Source organism: Bufo bufo, chromosome 10 (genome assembly GCF_905171765.1).
Source record: "Bufo bufo chromosome 10, aBufBuf1.1, whole genome shotgun sequence".
NCBI classification, from domain to species: Eukaryota; Metazoa; Chordata; class Amphibia; order Anura; family Bufonidae; genus Bufo; species Bufo bufo.
The window spans coordinates 40,356,537-40,382,433 of record NC_053398.1 but is presented as its reverse complement, the minus strand read 5'-3'; the positions used below and the strand labels follow the sequence as shown (position 1 = coordinate 40,382,433).

At 39.3% G+C, this 25,897-nt stretch overlaps 1 protein-coding gene across 1 annotated transcript in view; it reads right to left on the bottom strand.

Annotated features, from left to right (window-relative positions):
• Positions 1 to 25,897, bottom strand: part of LOC120980013 (mucin-5AC-like) — a 151,672-nt gene that overhangs the window by 18,415 nt on the left and 107,360 nt on the right. Inside the window, exons 28-37 of the mRNA XM_040408877.1 lie at positions 24,241 to 24,391; positions 22,139 to 22,179; positions 20,793 to 21,038; positions 8,267 to 19,774; positions 5,693 to 6,025; positions 5,293 to 5,333; positions 3,832 to 3,960; positions 2,324 to 2,650; positions 1,951 to 2,079; positions 180 to 234 (exon numbers count right to left, since the gene is read on the bottom strand). Coding sequence (XP_040264811.1) covers positions 180 to 234; positions 1,951 to 2,079; positions 2,324 to 2,650; positions 3,832 to 3,960; positions 5,293 to 5,333; positions 5,693 to 6,025; positions 8,267 to 19,774; positions 20,793 to 21,038; positions 22,139 to 22,179; positions 24,241 to 24,391 — 12,960 coding nt within the window. The remainder of the gene's footprint in view (positions 1 to 179; positions 235 to 1,950; positions 2,080 to 2,323; positions 2,651 to 3,831; positions 3,961 to 5,292; positions 5,334 to 5,692; positions 6,026 to 8,266; positions 19,775 to 20,792; positions 21,039 to 22,138; positions 22,180 to 24,240; positions 24,392 to 25,897) is intronic.

Below are 25,897 nucleotides of genomic sequence, written 5' to 3'. Positions count from 1 at the left end.
TTTCGGATTTTCTGTGTTCCATACAAAAATTCTGCTGTTAGCTCCTGAAAAAGTGAGCATCTGACTAATGTTGCTGAAATTAACTTATTGTCAGTGGTGGACGTTATATTATTTTGGTTTGTTTCTATTTGTAATTCTAATCTTAATTCTATATTTATAGAGAAATACAATTTTCTTACCTTGCTTAGGAGTGCATGTCTGACAGCATCCATCAGAATCAAATTTAACAGTACCCTGTAAAAGATGGGGTCCATGCTTTAAAATGGAGTCGGTTGTCATGTTTCCATACACTGCATATACTATAATAACTAGCTGTTTTCTAGTTAGGAAATAGAAGTAAAGCCTGTTTCACACTTGCGTTGTTAATTTGGGATTTTAGATCCGGCAGAGAATCTCTTAACCAGAATTAAACAGATCCGCTTTGATTTTGCACATCAGGATGCATCCGTTGCGTTAGGATGCGGTTGTGTGAAATCAAATTGGAACAAAGCAGATCCGTTTTTTTTTTAGGTTTCTAAGAAAACGGATCCGTCACCATCGACTTACTTTGTTTTAAGTGAAAGATCCAGTTTGCGCCGTTTCGGTGACCGGACACAAAACCGTCGCAAGCTGCGGTTTTGTGTCCGGTCACAAAACGGAATGCTGCCGGAACGGAAGGCATTCCCGAACGGATCTCTTTCCATTCAGAATGCATGAGGACTGAACGGAAACTTTTTTTCTGGCATTGAGATCCTCTGCCAGGTGTCGCAACACAAGGGTGAAACAGGCCTGAAGGGGTTGTCTAAAACTACAAAAAAAGGTCTGTTTTTTCACCAGTAGTAGGACCGCACTGTGAAGATCAGTCCTACTCACTTGACTGGAGCTCAGCTGCAACGTTATACACAGCCGATATACAGGATGGGCGCTATTACTAGAATTTCACATTTTTTCTGGCAGTTGCATATATTATGAGGGTTTCATTTTTTTTTTTTACTCAACAGTCTGTCTGTAGCCAGAGATATAAAATGATTTACATACAGTACGATATTTATCACGTAGTGAAGACCTATATCTTTAAAGTAGTGGTAGGCACTGTCATATCCTGTTCCACATGCTGTACACAGCTCTTCTGCCCACTCTTTGGGTCTATTTGAGTCTTTTCCCTAATTTTAAGGATGGATGGGGTCCACTGCTGTGGCTGCATGCTTGTTATGCATATATAAATATCCTTGCAGAGTTAAAGGGAATGTGTCATCAGAAAATGACCTGCTGTTTAAATCACTTTTCATGTTTAACATATTTTTTTATAATTGTTGAGTATGTTTTTTTTTCAATTTTCCATGTCACTTTTTATATTTAAACTAAAACCATAAATCCTGCAGTTTTTGCCTGGCCACTATGTCTAATCATTGGCTCCACTTCTTCGTCTGTACAGATCACTTTACTGCAAGTATCTACTTATCTGTCATTCTAATCCTGCCTGTAATGATATCACCTCTGTGTACAGATAAGGCAGGATCCTCCATCCACAATAGTTGATTATCAGAGCTAATCTATTCTTTCCTTGGACAATGACCTCTGCACAGGTCACTGAGCATGCCTAGAGAACTATCCCATAGAAGTCAATAGGGTCCCGTCCTGACCATTGTGTCTATGGCCTATGGGGCTGCCGTAAAGCAATCTTTGTAAATGCTGTTAAGAACAGCTCAGGCAAGATGGACGTTCAGAAAAAAATAAAAATAAATCTACAGTCAGAAAATAACAACAGTTTAGAAAAATGGGAGATGTGTTACTATCTGGTTTTCAAATTTATGGTGACACATTTTCTTTAAATGCCACCCCATCCTCATAGATTAAATGTGCTGTACTAATCCTAGGTACTTCCGCCTTCAGAATTCCTATCAAAAGTCTGTTTCATAAGTGCACTATTAAACTACTATTTAAATTCTAGCAATTCTTTAAAAACTGTACCGGTTCACAAGTAGCTAAATCCAATATCTGGCAGACTTTCTGCACTTTGGTCAGTACAGGCACGCCATTTTCCTCATTGCATTCGTAGTAAACACATTTGTCGTTTAGCAGGTGATAAATAGTTCCCATCTGTAAAATAAAGAGATTCAGACTGTAACATCGTAACACTTGGTAGATGCCTACAGCCTTGAGAGTTGGATCATGCTTTTGTGCGTCAAGAAAAATTTCATGATTATAAAGATTATATAGGTGCTGACATTAATTATTTTTTCTAGTAATTTCTTTCATGAATAATTCCATTTTGAATTTTTATTTTTTTTAAATCGAGTTGGCTACTATATATATATATATTGTTTCTTTTGAGCTTACTTACTGGTATATTAATGCTGGTGGTATTGGTTGAACCACTAGTTGATCCACTTGATTCAGACGTTGTTCCACTTGTTGATCCAGTTACATTAGACGCTGAACCACTCATTGAATCCCCTGAATTGGATGTTGATCCGCTTGTTGCGTTTACATTGATGGAACCATTTGAATTGCTTGTTGAACCACTTGAGGAACCACTTGTTGAACCACTTGATGAGCTGCCGGTGGAGCCGCTTGTTGATCCCGTACTACTCGTGCTTATGGTCATAGTACACTGTAGTGGAACACATTGTCCACAGCATTCTCCAGCACTTGTTTTATATGTATATCCCTAAAATGAAATAAGATTTACTATAGAACTTAGAAAATAGAAAAGTATTATGGGAGTGATATTTTTATTGGCTAACCAGCAAAAATCATATTTCAAGCTTTCAGAGCACAAAGGCTCCTTCTTAACCCTTAGAGGACCCTGAGATTTTCTGTTTTTGCATTTTCCATCACACAACACACCATTCACTATATTCCAATGCAGTGCTGCCACCTGTATTAAAATATTCCAGTGATGGGTATTGTAGCCTGCTTTAGGCTAAATGCGCACGATCAGGATTGCGTGCGGATTTTCCGCACGGATTTGCGTGTGGAAAATCCGCACTGTAGGTCATGTACATTTTATTCTATGAGAATCTGAAATTCTCAGTGCACACGATGCAGATTTTTTTCCGCGCAGATGTTGACCTGCGGTGCGGATTTTAAAATCCGCAGCATGTCAATTTATTTTATTTTTCCTGACCGGATTTTCTTCATTCACTTAGTAAAATCCGCACCGAAACCGCACCAAATCCGCACGCAAATCTGCACCAATTGATGCGGATTGACCGCACAGATTAGCCTGCGAACACCTGCGGATTTCAGTGCGGATGCTCCGCACATGAATCCTGAACATGTGCATGTACCCTTAAGGCTCCAAGCTATGACTGGAGTACTACAGCTTCCCCGATCTTAGCTAGGGAACGCTGTTATGGGCACAGGAGCGTGAGGCTCCTGAGTCTGCACTGCATAGATGCCGTGGTCACATTTAACCAAGGCATTCGAGGGTTTAAACATATGCGATTAGCCTTATGGTGCATCAGCCCTTAGGTATTATATAGGAAATGTAGAATCTGCAGAATTTCTAGACCAACATTTTGCTATCTGCAAGCAGAATGTTTTTGGAAAGCTAAACGTGTATTCCCACACATCCCCTACTGGTAACATCCAGCTGTACATTTAATCATAAATGTCTGGCAAGAATAACAGAAGAACGGCACAACATAGAGACACAAAAAAACATGGAATACAATTACTTAATAAACGAGACAAGTCAGGAGAGGTGACAGGTCCTCTTCTAAAGAGTTGTCTCTTCACAGACAACCTCTCTAATATGAGAACTGCTGCTGCAATCAGTGGTTCACAATGTATTCGGCTCCTGAGAAAAAGAAAATGAAACACGCTTGCATTAAGCGATGTACTTACACTCTGGCATGTTGTCTGACATTGGATTGGCTGGCAATCAACAGCATAAAACTGAGAATTGCTGTCCATGCTGTAAGAACATGTACATCTCTGGCAGGAACCCTGTGGTTGTGGAATAATTGAGCCACGCTGAGGAGAGAAGACATAAGGACATTTTTAGGATGCTGTTTGACATTCATCCATTCATATATCATTAACAGTCTAGTCCTACCAGTATATTGAGATATATATATATTTTTTTTATTATTTATTTATTTTTATTTTTTTTTAAGGTTCTGAATGTACAGATAAATAAAAAAAATGATCTTCATCTCATGAATCCTTTAAATTCCAATGCTTCCTGACAACTCATTCATACAGTCATTCCATGTGTGTCGAGAGAGGCAGCAGGAAGTAGTGACTGCCGGGGGGACCAGGAAGTGTCCTGATGAGAGCTATGAGGATAGTTATCATATGGAGATATTATTTCTTTTTATTTTTATTTTTTTTTTATTTGTTTTTACAGCATTACGAGACTTTTTTTAAAATATGTTTTATCTGCTGGATAACCCCTTTAAGCGTTAGTTCAGTTCACCAAACCAAAAAAAAGTGCTAAAATTACTGGTGAACATCACCTTACAGGAAATTTCGGGTGTAGACTTTCAGATATCTAGTAACATACTCAGTATATGTCCACCCTCTCAGAGTACTGAGTACCACCATAAGCAATTAATGGGCTTCAGTAATGGACTTCTTGCACAACTGGTAAGATGAGATTGGTGGCGGCTCTGTCCCACTATAAACTCGCATGACAACTGTTTACATGATAATGATTATGATTTTAGAAACCAAATTGGAAGAACCAGACCGGAGGGAGGGTGTTGGAGACCCTCTAGGTCTCCAGTGTGGCGGAGGAATAAGAGTATGTGTTCTGTGCACTGTTTCTATAATTTGGCCCTGGCACCATGCCATTTCTTCTATTCACAAAAATCCCCTAACTGAGGGAAATGTAGAGGGTGGCGTGACTTTTGTAGTATAAGTAAAGTCATTATTGGAAGTCTGGCCTAATTTTTCTTCTTCAGTTAGTAACCATAATTTGTCAACATGATAGATATGGAGGGAGACACATAGCTAGATAGATAGATAGATAGATAGATAGAAGATAGATAGATATCGAGACAGATAGATAGATAGATAGATAGATAGATAGATGAGACAGAGATAGCAATAGATATACAGATATGTGATAGACAGACGATAGATAGATAGATAGATAGATAGATAGATAGATAGATAGATAGATAAATAGATAGCTAGGTATTTAAAATTCATAAATCAATAGATATGTTAGAGATAGTGATAGATATATGAGTTCAAGGTAACTAGATATATAGATAGATAATAGATGGATAGATAGATATGGAATAGACAGACAGATATTACATAGATATACAGTAAACTATTTTCAACACAAAATCTTACCTGGTATACCTCATTTCCTACCACACAGACAGAATCAGGTACTGAAGAAAAATAACATAGATGTATTAACATACTATATGCCTTAACAAATGTGTATGGTTGGAATTTATTATTACCACTACTCATAATACTTGACATGTTATGAGAAAAATATCAATTGTTCTTACCACAAGTAATGTTCGGACAGCAGGCACCCGGTGGAGTGAAGGTAGCAACTTTAAAGAATGGGTCACATTTGGGCATTTGGCACTGACAGATTCCACACGCTGTTAAAAAAAAAAATTTTTTAGAATCTTAGAAAATGTCTGATCTAAACATTCTCCCTCTTTGTGTTCATTTACTTTTACAGATAAAGCACTGATAGCATTATATTCTGGTAGAATTAATGAAGTTCACCTACATGTTGTGCTGGAAACATTTAGAGTTGTTGATGGGGTTGTAGTAGATATGATTGTTGAAAGAGTGGTTTCAGTTGTTGATGATATTGTTGGTGTGGTTCCACTGGACACTGGGGTTGTAGAGTTTCCAGTTGTTGTAGATGATGGTGTTGTAGTTGTTTCGGACATGGTAAATGGAGTGGATTCAGTACTTATTGTTGTTGGTGAAATAGTGGTCGAAGGGCCACCAGTTGTAGTTGAACATGGTCCAGTATATCTCTCTGTGGCACACTCAGCATTGCAGATTGCATAATATTCACAGCCCTCAGCGTCTGCAGTTCTATAGATGAATTCACCTGGAGTTTAAGGTTGAATATTTTGAATGGGTCAAAGTTAGGTCTTCTAAGATAAAATATATCACAGCTTAATTATATATATATATATATATATATATATATATATATATATATAATTATAAAAAAAATAAAAAATCTAGAGTTTTCTAATATATTTTCATTATATATTATTTTTTTCCCAATCTTTCTTCATTTGTTACTTTGAAAAACTTGTGATACTGAACATGTAATTATTGCAAAGGTGCAGTGTCAGACTGGTCCACCCGACTATCGGAGGATTCTCTGGTGGGTCCAGGCTGTCTTAAGTTAATGGCCCCAAAAGATCCAGTTGAAATAAGACATCAAGAGCTGCATTTGCCAATCACTTCCTACTAGGGTCTATTTTTTGCCTGATTTCCCAGAAAGGAGACGCCCCTACTTGTGAGTGAAATGCATCTAACTAGCGGAAGGAGGAAATAATATGGCTTAAATTATATCTACACCTTCCAGGGCAATTTATTTTTATGATTGCATTTTACTCATTTGGGGCAAATTATTATTTTTTCAATAGGTTTTTATTTAAAAAATATTGACCCATTCTGTCACAAAGGGTTAACTGTTTTTCTAACTGTGTGCATCCTAATTTCACTTTGTGCTGGTAATGTAATAACCCTTATCTCTAGATTACTAAGAGGTCATAAACACTTATTTAAGCCACATTCTTATCAATAAGATAAAGATTGAACTTTGATGAGTGTTCATGTCAGAGAGCAGAGATAAGAAGTCCGTCTGCTCCCCAGATGATGGAAAAGACCAAAAATCCATAGGCAGCTAATACAGCATTTCAGCTATGTACACAAAAAAGTATTACATATTTTTTATAAAGACCAATTGAATAAATGGTTTAAACGGTCTTTATCAAAAATATTGAGCTGTTCTGTCACAAAGGGTTGCCTTTTTCTAACTGTGTGCATCCTACTTTCACTTTCACTTTGTATGGGTAATATAATAACCCTTATCTCTAGATTACGAAAAAAAGGTCATAAACACTTATTTACGCCACATTCTTATCAGTAAGATAGGGATTCAGCTTTAATGAGTTTTTATAAAGACAGAGAGCAGAGATAAGGAGCCTGAGAGGAGCAGAGACAAAATTCAGATCCTTCTACTAGAGCATCTCAGCTCTGTCTGTACAGAAAAAAGGGCTCCATATTTTTAATAAAGACCAAATTAAAAAAAAGATTTTTAGCTCATAACGAGTACAATGCACTAATAAAAATAAATTTCCCCCAAAGGCATACACAGCCTTTAAAGAGACTTTATGGAAGCCCAATACACTTGCTCCTTCACAGTTATGATTGTACAAAGAAGCACAGCCACTATGCAAACTTTTTTTGGAAACTCAGGTACACTTTAAGGTATTATTTCAGGACTACCCTGTAAGTCCTACGCAGGACTTGCTTATGTGAGAGAACCCCTTTAAGCTGCCCTCTTAAAGGGGTAGTCCAAGTTAAAAAAATATATACTTCCCAAGCAGCAGTAATTGCAATTTAATAGTCATACTTTACACTATTTTTTCTCTTACTGCTACCTGCGCCATGCTCCAATCCTTCCCGACAGTGTTTGTTTTATTGGCCGCAGTAGTAATGTCCCATACACACTACTTGATGGCTAGAACCAATCAAGTGCCATTTACCACTGAGGCCAGTGATTAGCTACACGGTGAGAGATTGTGTATGGAACATCATCACTGCAGCCAGGAAGATGATGTCAGCACTGCACATGCGGAGCGCTCAGCTAGAAGCGGTAGGAGAGAAAAGTGATAGGTATGACTTTGTTATTTTATTATATTTACGGCTGCTGCGGAAGTATTTAACTTGTACAATCCCTTTAAACCTATCTGGCTAGCCGACGTTCCAACCCAATTTTAAAATGTTTTGATAGCATGTCCATAAAAATCAGTCTACAGGAAATGACTAATGGACCTTTTCAACGGGCAGATAAATTGCACCTAATGAGCGAAGATCAGCAATATAGCTAGTCAATCAGCGCTTGATTACTGTCATTCATAAGAAAAAATAATCACGTTTTGTTCACAAATGCGATAACTGGTATGGTCATTTGCTCTCCAACCCTCATGCTCTTTGCATTGTGAACAATAGGCATGGTGTTTATTGTGTAACTTTTATTTGGTGTCTCTCTCCCCATGACATCCATGTACTTATACAAGGCACATAAAAATGGGTAAAGAATGCTGCTTACCAGGTGAAAATAGCTGATTGTTCACTTTGCAGAAACAGGATGTAGTGCTGGCTGTTGAATATTCTGTAGAGATTGAAGATATAGGTGTAGATATTTCTGTAGTTGGAGACACGCTTGTAGATAGCGTTGTGGTGCTTGTAGTTGGCGATGTAGAAGAAGTTAACACTGTTTTAGTAGGAGTTGGAGTTATTGTAGTTCCAGATGTTGATGTAACAGTAACAATATATGTGGAAGTGATAGTAGTAGAATATGTGCTAGGAGTGGGTACTGAAGTAGATAATGTGCTTGAAACAGTGCTAGTGGGAGTTGTTACAGTGGTGGTTGACGGAGAAAATGAAGTTGAGACAGTGCTAGTAGGAGATGTAGTTTCTGATACAGTACCTATTGAAGATGTTGGTGTAGTAGAGGAAATACTGATAGTAGTAGATGTTGTTGGAGAAGTAGTTGAGACTGTATATGGAGTTTTTGTTTCTGTTACAGTGCTAGTGGGAGTTGTAGTTTCTGTTACAGTAACTGTTGAAGATGTTGGTGTAGTGGTAGATATGGTGCTAGCAGATGATGTAGTTGGAGAAGTAGTTGAGACTGTATATGGAGTTTTGGTTTCTGTTACAGGACTGGTTGTAGACACTGAAGTTGTTGAGACAGTGCTAGTGGGAGTTGTAGATTCTGTCAAAGTGACTGTAGAAGACGGTGTAGGTGTTGAATTAGTGCTAGTAGAAGATGTAGTTGGAGAAGTAGTTGAGACTGTATATGGAGTTTTTGTTTCTGTTACAGGACTGGTCGTAGACACTAAAGTTGTTGAGACAGTGCTAGTGGGAGTTGTAGATTCTGTCACAGTGACTGTAGAAGATGTTGGTGTAGCAGTTGAAATAGTGCTAGTAGAAGATGTAGTTGGAGAAGTAGTTGAGAATGTATATGGAGTTTTGGTTTCTGTTATAGGACTGGTTGTAGACACTGAAGTTGTTGAGATAGTGCTAGTGGGAGTTGTAGATTCTGTCACAGTGACTGTAGAAGACGTTGGTGTAGTAGTTGAAATAGTGCTAGTAGAAGATGTAGTTGGAGAAGTAGTTGAGACTGTATATGGAGTTTTTGTTTCTGTTACAGGACTGGTTGTAGACTCAAAAGTGGTAGAGACAGTGCTAGTGGGAGTTGTAGATTCTGTTACAGTAACTGTTGAAGATATTGGTGTAGTGGTAGATATGGTGCTAGTAGAAGATGTAGTTGGAGAAGTAGTTGAGACTGTATATGGAGTTTTGGTTTCTGTTACAGGACTGGTTGTAGACACTGAAGTGGTTGAGACACTGCTAGTGGGAGTTGTAGATTCTGTTACAGTAACTGTTGAAGATGTTGGTGTAGTGGTAGATGTGGTGCTAGTAGAAGATGTAGTTGGTGACGTAGTTGAGACTGTATATGGAGTTTTTGTTTCTGTTACAGGACTGGTCGTAGACACTAAAGATGTTGAGACAGTGCTACTGGGAGTTGTAGATTTTGTCACAGTGACTGTAGAAGAACTTGGTGTAGTAGTTGAAATAGTGCTAGTATAAGATGTAGTTGGAGAAGTAGTTGAGACTGTATATGGAGTTTTTGTTTCTGTTGCAGGACTTGTTGTAGACACTGAAGTGGTTGAAACAGTGCTAGTGGGAGTTGTAGTTTCTGTTACAGTGACTGTAGAAGATGTTGGTGTAGTAGTTGAAAAAGTGCTAGTAGAAAATTTAGTTGGAGAAGTAGTTGAGACTGTATATGGAGTTTTTGTTTCTGTTACAGGACTGGTCATAGACACTAAAGTTGTTGAGACAGTGCTAGTGGGAATTGTAGACTCTGTCACAGTGACTGTAGAGGACGTTGGTGTAGTAGTTGAAATAGTGCTAGTAGAAGATGTAGTTGGAGACGTAGTTGAGACTGTATATGGAGTTTTTGTTTCTGTTACAGGACTGGTTGTAGACACTGAAGTGGTTGAAACAGTGCTAGTGGGAGTTTTAGTTTCTGTTACAGTAACTGTTGAAGATGTTGGTGTAGTGGTAGATATGGTGCTAGTAGAAGATGAAGTTGGAGAAGTAGTTGAGACTGTATATGGAGTTTTGGTTTCTGTTACAGGACTGGTTGTAGACCCTGAAGTGGTTGAGACAGTGGTAGTCGGAGTTGTAGATTCTGTCACAGTGACTGTAGAAGATGTTGGTGTAGTAGTTGAAATAGTGCTAGTAGAAGATGTAGTTGGAGAAATAGTTGAGACTGTATATGGAGTTTTTGTTTCTGTTACAGGACTGGTCGTAGACACTAAAGTGGTTGAGACAGTGCTAGTGGGAGTTGTAGTTTCTGTTACAGTAACTTTTGAAGATGTTCGTGTAGTGGTAGATATGGTGCTAGTAGAAGTAGTAGTTGGAGAAGTAGTTAAGACTGTATATGGAGTTTTTGTTTCTGTTACAGGACTGGTTGTAGACACTGAAGTGGTTGAGACAGTGCTACTGGGAGTTGTATACTCTGTCACAGTGACTGTAGAAGACGTTGGTGTAGTAGTTGAAATAGTGCTAGTAGAAGTAGTAGTTGGAGAAGTAGTTAAGACTGTATATGGAGTTTTGGTTTCTGTTACAGGACTGGTTGTAGACACTGAAGTGGTTGAGACAGTGCTACTGGGAGTTGTAGTTTCTGTTACAGTAACTGTTGAAGATGTTGGTGTAGTGATAGATGTGGTGCTAGTAGAAGATGTAGTTGGTGACGTAGTTGAGACTGTATATGGAGTTTTTGTTTCCGTTACAGGACTGGTCGTAGACACTAAAGATGTTGAGACAGTGCTACTAGGAGTTGTAGATTTTGTCACAGTGACTGTAGAAGACGTTGGTGTAGTAGTTGAAATAGTGCTAGTATAAGATGTAGTTGGAGAAGTAGTTGAGACTGTATATGGAGTTTTTGTTTCTGTTACAGGACTGGTTGTAGACACTGAAGTGGTTGAGACAGTGCTAGTGGGAGTTGTATACTCTGTCACAGTGACTGTAGAAGACGTTGGTGTAGTAGTTGAAATAGTGCTAGTAGAAAATGTAGTTGGAGAAGTAGTTGAGACTGTATATGGAGTTTTTGTTTCTGTTACAGGACTTGTTGTAGACACTGAAGTGGTAGAAACAGTGCTAGTGGGAGTTTTTGTTTCTGTTACAGTAACTGTTGAAGATGTTGGTGTAGTGGTAGATATGCTGCTAGTATAAGATGAAGTTGGAGAAGTAGTTGAGACTGTATATGGAGTTTTTGTTTCTGTTACAGGACTGGTTGTAGACACTGAAGTGGTTGAGACAGTGGTAGTCGGAGTTGTAGATTCTGTCACAGTGACTGTAGAAGATGTTGGTGTAGTAGTTGAAATAGGGCTAGTAGAAGATGTAGTTGGAGATGTAGTTGAGACTGTATATGGAGTTTTGGTTTCTGTTACAGGACTGGTCGTAGACACTAAAGATGTTGAGACAGTGCTACTGGGAGTTGTAGATTCTGTCACAGTGACTGTAGAAGATGTTGGTGTAGTAGTTGAAATAGGGCTAGTAGAAGATGTAGTTGGAGAAGTAGTTGAGACTGTATATGGAGTTTTTGTTTCTGTTACAGGACTGGTTGTAGACACTGAAGTGGTTGAAACAGTGCTAGTGGGAGTTGTAGTTTTTGTTACAGTGTTTGTAGAAGATGTTGGTGTAGTAGTTAAAATAGTGCTTGTAGAAGATGTAGTTGGAGAAGTAGTTAAGACTGTATATGGAGTTTTTGTTTCTGTTACAGGACTGGTTGTAGACACTGAAGTGGTTGAAACAGTGCTAGTTGGAGTTTTAGTTTCTGTTACAGTAACTGTTGAAGATGTTGGTGTAGTGGTAGATATGGTGCTAGTAGAAGATGAAGTTGGAGAAGTAGTTGAGACTGTATATGGAGTTTTGGTTTCTGTTACATGACTGGTTGTAGACCCTGAAGTGGTTGAGACAGTGGTAGTAGGAGTTGTAGATTCTGTCACAGTAACTGTTGAAGATGTAGGTGTAGTAGTTGAAATAGTGCTAGTAGAAGATGTAGTTGGAGAAGTAGTTGAAACTGTATATGGAGTTTTTGTTTCTGTTACAGGACTGGTCGTAGACACTAAAGATGTTGAGACAGTGCTACTAGGAGTTGTAGATTTTGTCACAGTGACTGTAGTAGACGTTGGTGTAGTAGTTGAAATAGTGCTAGTAGAATATGTAGTTGGAGAAGTAGTTGAGACTGTATATGGAGTTTTTGTTTCTGTTACAGGACTGGTTGTAGACACTGAAGTGGTTGAGACAGTGCTAGTGGGAGTTGTAGTTTCTGTTACAGTAACTGTTGAAGATGTTGGTGTAGTGGTAGATGTGGTGCTAGTAGAAGATGTATTTGGTGACGTAGTTGAGACTGTATATGGAGTTTTGGTTTCTGTTACAGGACTGGTCGTAGACACTAAAGATGTTGAGACAGTGCTACTGGGAGTTGTAGATTCTGTCACAGTGACTGTAGAAGATGTTGGTGTAGTAGTTGAAATAGGGCTAGTAGAAGATGTAGTTGGAGAAGTAGTTGAGACTGTATATGGAGTTTTTGTTTCTGTTACAGGACTAGTTGTAGACACTGAAGTGGTTGAAACAGTGCTAGTGGGAGTTGTAGTTTTTGTTACAGTGTTTGTAGAAGATGTTGGTGTAGTAGTTAAAATAGTGCTTGTAGAAGATGTAGTTGGAGAAGTAGTTAAGACTGTATATGGAGTTTTTGTTTCTGTTACAGGACTGGTTGTAGACACTGAAGTGGTTGAAACAGTGCTAGTTGGAGTTTTAGTTTCTGTTACAGTAACTGTTGAAGATGTTGGTGTAGTGGTAGATATGGTGCTAGTAGAAGATGAAGTTGGAGAAGTAGTTGAGACTGTATATGGAGTTTTGGTTTCTGTTACAGGACTGGTTGTAGACCCTGAAGTGGTTGAGACAGTGGTAGTAGGAGTTGTAGATTCTGTCACAGTAACTGTTGAAGATGTAGGTGTAGTAGTTGAAATAGTGCTAGTAGAAGATGTAGTTGGAGAAGTAGTTGAGACTGTATATGGAGTTTTTGTTTCTGTTACAGGACTGGTCGTAGACACTAAAGATGTTGAGACAGTGCTACTAGGAGTTGTAGATTTTGTCACAGTGACTGTAGTAGACGTTGGTGTAGTAGTTGAAATAGTGCTAGTAGAATATGTAGTTGGAGAAGTAGTTGAGACTGTATATGGAGTTTTTGTTTCTGTTACAGGACTGGTCGTAGACACTAAAGTTGTTGAGACAGTGCTAGTGGGAATTGTAGTTTCTGTTACAGTGACTGTAGAAGACGTTGGTGTAGTAGTTGAAATAGTGCTAGTAGAAGATGTAGTTGGAGAAGTAGTTGAGACTGTATATGGAGTTTTTGTTTCTGTTACAGGACTGGTTGTAGACACTGAAGTGGTTGAGACAGTGCTAGTGGGAGTTGTAGTTTCTGTTACAGTGACTGTTGAAGACGTTGGTGTAGTAGTTGAAATAGTGCTAGTAGAAGATGTAGTTGGAGAAGTAGTTGAGACTGTATATGGAGTTTTGGTTTCTGTTACAGGACTGGTTGTAGACACTGAAGTGGTTGAGACTGTGTTAGTGGGAGTGGTAGTTTCTGTTACAGTAACTGTTGAAGATGTTGGTGTAGTGGTAGATGTGGTGCTAGTAGAAGATGTAGTTGGTAACGTAGTCGAGACTGTATATGGAGTTTTTGTTTCTGTTACAGGACTGGTCGTAGACACTAAAGATGTTGAGACAGTGCTACTGGGAGTTGTAGATTTTGTCACAGTGACTGTAGTAGACGTTGGTGTAGTAGTTGAAATAGTGCTAGTAGTATATGTAGTTGGAGAAGTAGTTGAGACTGTATATGGAGTTTTTGTTTCTGTTACAGTACTGGTCGTAGACACTAAAGTTGTTGAGACAGTGCTAGTGGGAGTTGTAGACTCTGTCACAGTGACTGTAGAAGACGTTGGTGTAGTAGTTGAAATAGTGCTAGTAGAAGATGTAGTTGGAGAAGTAGTTGAGACTGTATATGGAGTTTTTGTTTCTGTTACAGGACTGGTTGTAGACACTGAAGTGGTTGAGACAGTGCTAGTGGGAGTTTTAGTTTCTGTTACAGTAACTGTTGAAGATGTTGGTGTAGTGGTAGATATGCTGCTAGTAGAAGATGAAGTTGGAGAAGTAGTTGAGACTGTATATGGAGTTTTGGTTTCTGTTACAGGACTGGTTGTAGACCCTGAAGTGGTTGAGACAGTAGTAGTCGGAGTTGTAGATTCTGTCACAGTGACTGTAGAAGATGTTGGTGTAGTAGTTGAAATAGTGCTAGTAGAAGATGTAGTTGGAGAAGTAGTTGAGACTGTATATGGAGTTTTTGTTTCTGTTACAGGACTGGTTGTAGACACTGAAGTGGTTGAGACAGTGCTAGTGGGATTTGTAGTTTCTGTTACAGTAACAGTTGAAGATGTTGGTGTAGTGGTAGATATGGTGCTAGTAGAAGATGTAGTTGGAGAAGTAGTTGAGACTGTATATGGAGTTTTTGTTTCTGTTACAGGACTGGTCGTAGACACTAAAGTTGTTGAGACAGTGCTAGTGGGAGTTGTAGATTCTGTCACAGTGACTGTAGAAGATGTTGGTGTAGTAGTTGAAATAGTGCTAGTAGAAGATGTAGTTGGAGAAGTAGTTGAGACTGTATATGGAGTTTTTGTTTCTGTTACAGGACTGGTTGTAGACACTGAAGTGGTTGAGACAGTGCTAGTGGGAGTTGTAGTTTCTGTTACAGTAACATTTGAAGATGTTGGTGTAGTGGTAGATATGGTGCTAGTAGAAGATGTAGTTGGAGAAGTAGTTGAGACTGTATATGGAGTTTTTGTTTCTGTTACAGGACTAGTCGTAGACACTAAAGTTGTTGAGACAGTGTTAGTGGGAGTTGTAGACTCTGTCACAGTGACTGTTGAAGATGTTGGTGTAGTAGTTGAAATAGTGCTAGTAGAAGATGTAGTTGGAGAAGTAGTTGAGACTGTATATGGAGTTTTTGTTTCTGTTACAGGACTGGTTGTAGACACTAAAGTGGTTGAGACAGTGCTAGTGGTAGTTGTAGTTTCTGTTACAGTAACTGTTGAAGATGTTGGTGTAGTTTTAGATGTGGTGCTAGTAGAAGATGTAGTTGGTGACGTAGTTGAGACTGTATATGGAGTTTTTGTTTCTGTTACAGGACTTGTCGTAGACACTAAAGATGTTGAGACAGTGCTACTGGGAGTTGTAGATTTTGTCACAGTGACTGTAGAAGACGTTGGTGTAGTAGTTGAAATAGTGCTAGTAGTAGATGTAGTTGGAGAAGTAGTTGAGACTGTATATGGAGTTTTTGTTTCTGTTACAGGACTGGTCGTAGACACTAAAGTTGTTGAGACAGTGCTAGTGGGAGTTTTAGTTTCTGTTACAGTAACTGTTGAAGATGTTGGTGTAGTGGTAGATATGCTGCTAGTAGAAGATGAAGTTGGAGAAGTAGTTGAGACTGTATATGGAGTTTTTGTTTCTGTTACAGGACTGGTTGTAGACACTGAAGTGGTTGAAACAGTGCTAGTGGGAGTTGTAGTTTCTGTTACAGTGACTGTAGAAGATGTTGGTGTAGTAGTTGAAATAGTGCTAGTAGAATTTGTAGTTGGAGAAGTAGTTGAGACTGTATATGGAGTTTTGGTTTCTGTTACAGGACTGGTTGTAGATACTGAAGTGGTTGAAACAGTGCTAGTGGGAGTTGTAGTTTCTGTTACAGTAACTGTAGAAGATGTTGGTGTAGTAGTTGAAATAGTGCTAGTAGAATATGTAGTTGGAGAAGTAGTTGAGACTGTATATGGAGTTTTTGTTTCTGTTACAGGACTGGTCGTAGACACTAAAGTTTTTGAGACAGTGCTAGTAGGAGTTGTAGATTCTGTCACAGTGACTGTAGAAGATGTTGGTGTAGTAGTTGAAATAGTGCTAGTAGAAGATGTAGTTGGAGAAGTAGTTGAGAATGTATATGGAGTTTTTGTTTCTGTTACAGGACTGGTTGTAGACACTGAAGTCGTTGAAACAGTGCTAGTGGGAGTTGTAGATTCTGTTACAGTAACTGTTGAAGATGTTGGTGTAGTGGTAGATATGGTGCTAGTAGAAGATGTAGTTGGAGAAGTAGTTGAGACTGTATATGGAGTTTTTGTTTCTGTTACAGGACTGGTTGTAGACACTGAAGTGGTTGAAACAGTGCTAGTGGGAGTTGTATTTTCTGTTACAGTGACTGTAGAAGATGTTGGTGTAGTAGTTGAAATAGTGCTGGTAGAATATGTAGTTGGAGAAGTAGTTGAGATTGTATATGGAGTTTTTGTTTCTGTTACTGGACTGGTTGTAGACACTGAAGTTGTTAAGACAGTGCTAGTGGGAGTTGTAGATTCTGTCACAGTGACTGTAGAAGATGTTGGTGTAGTGGTAGATATGGTGCTAGTAGAAGATGTAGTTGGAGAAGTAGTTGAGACTGTATATGGAGTTTTTGTTTCTGTTACAGGACTGGTTGTAGACACTGAAGTCGTTGAGACAGTGCTAGTGGGAGTTGTAGTTTCTGTTACAGTAACTGTTGAAGATGTTGGTGTAGTGGTAGATATTGTGCTAGTAGAAGATGAAGTTGGAGAAGTAGTTGAGACTGTATATGGAGTTTTGGTTTCTGTTACAGGACTGGTTGTAGACACTAAAGTGGTTGAAACAGTGCTAGTGGGAGTAGTAGATTCTGTCACAGTGACTGCAGAAGACGTTGGTGTAGTAGTTGAAATAGTGCTAGTAGAAGATGTAGTTGGAGAAGTAGTTGAGACTGTATATGGAGTTTTTGTTTCTGTTACAGGACTGGTTGTAGACACTGAAGTCGTTGAGACAGTGCTAGTGGGAATTGTAGTTTCTGTTACAGTAACTGTTGAAGATGTTGGTGTAGTGGTAGATATTGTGCTAGTAGAAGATGAAGTTGGAGAAGTAGTTGAGACTGTATATGGAGTTTTGGTTTCTGTTACAGGACTGGTTGTAGACACTAAAGTGGTTGAAACAGTGCTAGTGGGAGTAGTAGATTCTGTCACAGTGACTGCAGAAGACGTTGGTGTAGTAGTTGAAATAGTGCTAGTAGAAGATGTAGTTGGAGAAGTAGTTGAGACTGTATATGGAGTTTTTGTTTCTGTTACAGGACTGGTTGTAGACACTGAAGTGGTTGAAACAGTACTAGTGGGAGTTGTAGTTTCTGTTACAGTGACTGTAGAAGATGTTGGTGTAGTAGTTGAAATAGTGCTAGTAGAAGATGTAGTTGGAGAAGTAGTTGAGAATGTATATGGAGTTTTTGTTTCTGTTACAGGACTGGTTGTAGACACTGAAGTTGTTGAGACAGTTCTCGTGGGAGTTGTAGATTCTGTCACAGTGACTGTAGAAGATGTTGGTGTAGTAGTTGAAATAGTGCTAGTAGAAGATGTAGTTGGAGAAGTAGTTGAGACTGTATATGGAGTTTTTGTTTCTGTTATAGGACTGGTTGTAGACACTGAAGTTGTTGAGTCGGTACTAGTGGGAGTTGTAATTTCCGTTACAGTAACTGTTGAAGATGGTGTGGTAGTAGATATGGTTCTAGTAGAAGATGTAGTTGGAGAAGTAGTTGAGAATGTATATGGAGTTTTTGTTTCTGTTACAGTCGTTGATGGTGTAGTTGACACAGTGCTTGTTGGCTTTGTAATGTTAGTTTCAGTTATAGATGTAGATGTTGGAGGGGTTGTAGTAGGTGTTTCACTGGTTGTTATTATTGTTGAGGTGGTTGTGAATGGAGTTGTCTTTTCACAAAACTTGGAACAGCACTCAAATTGTACTCTGTAATTGTAGCAGATTTGTGAGTCTGTTTGCTCATAATTCCTGCATACTAGACCGTTTTTAAGGTCGCACTGATATGTCTGATTTGATTTATTACCATTTGGTACTCCATATACTATGGCTTCACATTGAATGTTTGTTTCAATTTCATTAGAGGTGCAAACCTGGTAACCTTTAGACTGGATTTCCTCTAAGCTCTCCTTATCACCATCATTAATATTTGCTGTAGGTGCATGCAAATCATACCATTCAGTGTATCGGCAATCCATTTTTGTGCAGGGAGGAGCTGTTGGCGTGGTTGTAGATATTTCAGTAGTTGAAATAGTTCTAGTAGATGATGTAGTTGGAGAAGTAGTTGAGACTGTATATGGAGTTTTTGTTTCTGTTACAGTCGTCGTTGATGGAGTTAGCGATGTTGTTGGGATAACTGTTGTGACTATTGTAGTAGGAGTTGTAGTTTCTGTAGATGTTACCACAGGTGTTGTTTCACTTTTGCAGATCTTGGAACAACATTCTATTCTTATTCGATAATTAAAACACATTGGAAATGTGTTTTTCTGATCCCTGTTGTTGCATATCAATCCACTCTTCAGGCTGCATTGGTAAACTTGGTTATTGATAGCACTTCCTTGTGCTCCATATACAAGGGCTTCACACTGTATGTTATTTTCAATCTCTTCTTCTGTACAAACTGAATATCCTTTTGATTTAATATTTTCAACAGTTTCATTGTCTCCGTCGTTGATGTCAGACGTTGGAGCATGTAAATCAAACCAGTTGGTATAACGACAGGCCATTGTGTAGGCACATGTTGGAGTTGTCTCTGTAGTGGATGTCTGTGGAGTAGTTGGCACAGTGCTCGTTGGTGTTGTAGTTTCAGTTACAGTTATAGGTGTAGATGATGGAGGGGTTGTAGGAGGTGTTTCGCTGGTTGTTATTGTTGAGGTGGTTGTGAATGGAGTTGTCTTTTCACAAAACTTGGAACAGCACTCAAATTGTACTCTGTAATTGTAGCAGATTTGTGAGTCCGTTTGCTCATTATTCCTGCATACTAGACCGTTTGTAAGGTCGCACTGATATTTCTGATTTGTTTTATTACCATTTGGTACTCCATATACTGTGGCTTCACATTGAATGTTTGTTTCAATTTCATTAGAGGTGCAAACCTGGTAACCTTTTGACTTGATTTCCTCTAAGCTCTCCTTATCACCATCATTAATATTTGATGTAGGTGCATGCAAATCATACCATTCAGTGTATCGGCAATCCATTTTTGTGCAGGGAGGAGCTGTTGGCGTGGTTGTAGATATTTCAGTAGTTGTGGTTGGATGGCTGTTTGTGGTTGGGCCACACGTTGTTTCAGAGTCACAGCACTCTATACTTATCTCATAGTTGTAGCAGATGGGTAGGTTATAAGAGTTATAGCAAATTAAACCAATATCCTTGCTGCATATTACATTTTGATTTAAATCTTGTAGTTTACTCTCTGGAAACTCCTTCGCTCGACATCTGATATTGCGCGGTGATTCACAAATGCTATATCCGGCTTTTTGGATGTTATCAAAGGTTTCAAAGTCTCCAGCGTCAGTTCTGCCAGGTTGAAAAATTGGATAACTTACGTCATACCACCGTGACCAAGTGCATTTTGCACACACTGAAAAAGGAGAAATATGAGATTTATTAATGAAATAGTAAATTAAGGGAAATCCAAAATCTCTTTATGATAGTGTTTCTGATACAAAAGCTCTAAATCGCATGCTTAAAGATATAACATATCAGCTGTTTGCAGTGAACAATATGAAAGCAGGGGTACAAGCTTAGGAACTAAATGCATTTATACTTATGCACTGATAATAAATCAATATTTAGTAAGCTCATAAACTTCCTTTGGGTACTGAGACCCCCACCGATTAATAATATTAAGGGGCAAAAGTGCTTAGCTGCTCGTTGTGCCCCTTCGTTTTTGTTTCGCTCTGCTTGGCTCTTCTTTAAGAGCCGATTGAATGGTGTATATTGAAAAACTATATACCATGTATAAATCAATACACCATTTACCTGAAGAGCTGAGCAAAAATGAAGGGGAACAGTAATCAGCTGAGTTCTTATGCCCTTTTGTTTTAGAAGTTGGTGGGGGTCTCAGCACCCGGACTGCCACTGATCAAAATTTGTGAAAACACAAAGTTTTTTTTACGATAGGTACTCACTCTTTAAAGGGGTTCTCCCTGATTTTGATATTGATGGCCTACCCTCAGGATAGTTCATCAATATCTGTTCAGCTATATGTCGAGGAGCGGCACTCTATTAGCGCTTAGGCCTCTTTTATGAAAAATATATTTTTTCTTATTTTCCTCCTCTAAAACCTAGGTATGTCTTACGAGCATCTTATAGGACGAAAAAATACTGTAAATGTAAACATATTGGGATCAAATTATTTCAAACCAGCGGTTTTAATTTTTATAGAAAGACATCTGAAAAAAATATATTTTGGGCAAAAGTACCATTTTAATTGAATTGATTCTTCCCATCAGGGAAATCTTCTTATTCTATTTACAGTTGATCGGTGGGGGTGCCAAGAGTCAGACCACCGCCAATCTCATATTGATGACCTACCCTGAGGATAGACCATCTATATGAAAATCCAGGAAAACCCCTTAAATGGAGGCATAACTTACCTGTTGTCACTGTGGTTGTACTTGGAGTGGTGACTGTTGGAGTAGTAGAACTGACTGTTGTTGTGACGGGTGATGTAGTAGAGAATTGGAACGTTGTAGTGGGTGGGGTAGTTGTTGTGCAGGACTCAGTTATTCTCAAGACTTCTCCATTGTAGCATATGGCTGTGATACAACCTCCAATGCCATCAGTGGTGTTGTAGATTGTGTCGTTATTCTTATACATCTTCCCTGCATACATGCAGCAATCTGTCGACAAGAACAATGAGTTTAATCAGCATTGTGTTTTATGCCACTACTGCAGAGGGAAGCAGTGTACTAATAAATGATGCCCCTCTATAAAGGCACTTATACACTTTAGGTTTTTGTTGTCCGAACCCAACATGGGGAATGTATGGAGAGTTCCGGATTCTCCGCCAACAGATAGTGTCAGGGAGAAAAAGATCAGGTGCTTTGACTTTTAAGGGCATCTGTCAGCAGATTTGTTCCTGGAAACTGGCTGACCTGTTGCTGGTAGCTGCAGACATCTGTCTTGGTCCCATGTTTATATGTACCCCCATTGCTGAGAAAAAGGATGTTTTAATATATGCAAATGAGTCTCTAGGAGCCCCGGGGGCGTTGCCGCTACACCTAGAGACTCTGCTCTCTCTGCAACTGTCGCGCCCTCTCCACATCGATTGACAGGACCAGGCGGTCAAAGCGTCATCACGCCTGGCCCAATCAAAGTGCAGAGGGAGCAGCAGTTGGAGAGAGAGCAGAGCCTCGAGGTGTAGCAGCAACTCCCCCGTTGCTTCTAGAGGCTTCTAGAGGTTTACATGTAACAGGTCAGCCAGTTTCATAGGTACAAATCTGCTGACAGATGCCGCATTATCCTTTTGTTCTTCAGGGAGATAAGCCTGAGTTTGTCTTCTCTTCCAAATGAAAACTAGGATATCCTCAGCCAAACTGAAAAATGATTTAAAAAGTAATTACTTAGGCTTAAGGAACACTTTCATTATGAAAAGAAATGGATATCTGGACTATTAGCTGATCGCCAGCCAGGCATTTCCCCCAGGGTGCATGCAGTATTACCTGGCTGTATGGACATCCCTGCATTAAAAAGACAAAAAAAGTCTATATACGCTAATTGGCTCCATGAGACAACCACTTTAATACACACTGTACAGATGTAGCAGGGTTAACACACAAACTCTTAACTCAAATTTCTTAACTCATCGCGTTATCTTGAAACAAAAACCATTGAAAAGCAATTGAAGGTGTTTGCTTAACGCATTTAGTTTAGATAACACATCACGTAAATGTGTAAAACGCTGCAGATCTTTATTCAGTAATTGGGAATGCATTCTTACCATTGAGGTTGTAGCATTGTTTGCCATCTTTTGTACATTTGCTGTATGAAAGAAAATGAAAAGAGTTTATAAATTTGGAACCCAGTTTATGATATTTGCATGGTATCCTATTTTCTGGGCTGGATCAATAATGAAATATAAAAAGCATCAAGACAAAACTAAAAGCATTCTACCATTACATATCCTTACAGGTTTTATTACCAGCTGTTAAAATGTGTGCAGATTATCTCAGAAACCAGTAGTGGAGATTGTTTGGTGTCTTAGAGCTTGCCTATCAAGTAGCCACACATTAAAGGATTTTTGTGCCAGCATTTATTATTATTCAGCATGAAAAACTAGTTATTTTTGGAATTTACTGTACTTTATGTTACAAACAGGCTCCAGTTAATACATTTTAATACATTAGAGTGGCTCCCCCTGGTGTTTAATCTGTACAGCAATTTCCATGTCCACCTAATGAGGTGGATGGACATGCTCAGTTTCATCTTTCAACTGCCACCAGCCATATCTACTGTTAGAAGCTGTGGCATTTACAGGGAGAGAGCAGTAGCGGAAAAGACGCGCCTTCTGAGAAAACCTATCCCCTGAGCTCTCAGTCTAAGGGTCCATTCACACGTCCGTAATTTGGGTCCGCATTCGTTCTGCAATTTGCAGACCCATTCACTTTCAATAGGGCTGGAACGGATGCGAATCCGCATTTCCGGTATCCGCATTTTCGGGATCTGCATCCGTTTTTTCGGGATCCGCAATTCCGTTCCTGAAAAAAATAGAACATGTCCTATTCTTGTCCACAATTGCGGACCAGAAAAGGCATTTTCTATTATAGTGTCTGTGATGTGCGGTCCGCAAATTGCGGATCGCACATTGCAGGTGTCCGTGTTTTGCGGATCCGCAATTTGCAGATCCGAAAAACACTTACGGACGTGTGAATGGACCCTTAATCTGAGATACTCACCAGTCTATGGACTAGAGCACAGCCCACCAACTACCAATTGGTGTTAAAGTATATGAGACAAAGGAAGAACAATGGCCAGCTCACAGTCAGCTTGCATACACTTTGCTAAATCAATACATATACATTTATTATAAAACTCATGAAAATAATATCCCCATTGTAAAATTATTCGAAACACATTCATGGTCCCTTTAGGAATTAAAATGCGGAGCTCTCTCATAAAACCTCAAAATATGGCCTTGTGATCCTTATAGTTTCTTATATCAATATATCTAATGCGCACAAGATACAATTAAATGTGCATTAGATATATTGATATAAGAAACTATAAGGATCACAAGGATATATTTTGAGGGTTTTATGCGAGAGCTCCGCATTTTAATACCTGAAGGGACTGTGAATGTGTTTTAAATAATTTTACAATGGGGATATTATTTATATGATTTCTGTAATAAATGTATATGCACTAAATAAAATCTAGCAGAGCTGTTGGAGCCATGTTTGGAGGAAAACTTGGATACATTTCAGGTACAAGGTTAGCTTTGGCTTAGAAAGTAATTGTTGTGTACTGTATGAAATATTGTCTTCTCTTGCGGGTGTCCTCCTCTCCTTGCCGAAACCCTGTATCTAACTGGCATATTCATATTCTGTGTATTCATACATAAGTATCATTTTCAGCAGGCTCCTTCCCCCGAGGAGTGCCTATAAACACAAGCTTACTTTCCCTGTGGGGATAGGTCATCAGGACAGTATCTGATAAGTGGGGGGTCTACTTCTGACATCTCCACTGATCAGCTGTTTGAGGAGGCCGTGGTGCTCCTGTGAGCACTGCAGCCTCCTCGCAGCTTACTAAGCACAGCGCCATCTACTAGATATCGGTTGTGCTTGGTATTACAGCTCAGCCTAATTTATTTGAACGGGACTGAGCTGCTCCGAGGCCACGTGACCGAAGAACATGCCATTAAAGGCCTAGATTATTACACAGAGACACTCATTGACGCTCTTCAAACAGCTGATCGGCAGACGTGCCAGACGTTGGGCCCCCGCTTATCTGTTATTGGATAGGCCATCAATATCATCCATACATCTCAATATCAAAATCTCAATATCATCCATAGAAATTTTCCTGCACTTGCAGAATACTCACCAGACGGAGCAAGTTTCATTGCTGTAAGATGGCATTGTATATCCTATAGGATATGTGTTGTCAAATTCATCATAACAGTCACATGCTGGCACACACTGCCTAGTTTCTTCATCATAGTAAGGTTTATCCTCAGGACAGTTAGGGTAGCATCCTAAGTAGGCAGAAAACAGCCAGAGTCAGTAGTGAAAATAATCATTTTCTATCATAGTCCACGTTACAAGAGGCATTGTCCTTTTCGTGTTTAATTTAGCTTTTAAAATATCTTATCCCGTTTATTTTGCAGTATATTATGTTTAGTGTGAGGCTGTAAAGGCATGATGGTAGTTGTAGTTTTACTACAGATAGACAGTCATAGGTTACAGATCTTTGATGTGTAGTTTAATAATGTAGCTGTGACGGACCGCCTGGTACCCCGACTGCTTCTCCTCTGCTGGAACCCGAATTCCAGTTTCCTCAGCCCAAACCTGCCTAATAATTGGACAGAGCCAATATGAGGACAGAACGCTAAACTCCTCAATCCTCAGGCAACACCAATGTTGAAGAGTAAATCAAGAACTGATTTTATTGAAGACCAACTCAGTATATATACCGTTCAAGAAGTCTAACAACATAACTCAATCAAACATGAACAGCATGCAAACAGACATCCCCTCCCCAGTGTCTTAATGAAAGAATAGGGAGAGAGGAGACACATGTGATGGGATTATATCCTGAGTGTATCATAAGGTGATCTGCTCCTCTACACTGGAGTCGGCTACTCCTAGAGTCAGCTATCTTAATCCCATCACTAACGCAATAGAACCAAGGGACAAAAAAACTAACACATTCATTGGGAGTCTCAGTGCAGAGTTAACCCTTTTTGTGTTGCGGGATTCACACCCTGCACCTTTAATGGGCAATAGGAAAGATGTGGCCTCTAACTGCACACATAAATCAGGGTTAATAGTTCCTTGTAACCCCAAGAGGTCTGAGGGGGGTCTCCATAGTTCTGGGTCCATAGTCCGTAGGAAGGAGGCTAGCCATCAGGCTTCTCCAGCAGCCCTAGTGACGGTTCAGTCCGTCACAGTAGCTTTACATGCATGTTCTGCATAGTAAACGTGCTTAGCTAGATATTTCATGATCAAGTAAGGAGGGTTTATTTATTCATTGCTCATGGCACTGTTGTCATGCTGTAGAGCAGTGTTCTTCACTGCCAGTCCTCATGGCCTACCTGCTGCTCATGATTTGAGAATAGCCCACAGAATGAATACCTGTGGTAAGTCCTCATGCATTGACTCTGATTATATCACCTGCCCAATACTAAGGAAATCCTGAAAACATAACCAGCAGGTGGGCCCTGAGGACTGGAGCTGAGGAACACTAGTGTGGAGGAAGTGGGCCAAGCCATCATCTCCATACCACGAGATGTCAGGTACCGTAAGAAGTTTAAGTGATTAACCCTAACTATTACATTAAGGCCTCAGGCACATGACCGTATGTATTTTGCATTCTGAAATTTGCAGATCCACAAAATAGAGATACCTTACAGCCACATTTTTTGCAGACCACACGGATCATCCTTTGTGCTTTCCACAACCTTATGTCTGTTGTGCAAAAAGATAGAATATGTCCACAAAATGCGGACTTCAGGCCCATTGAGGTCATTGGGTCCGCAAGA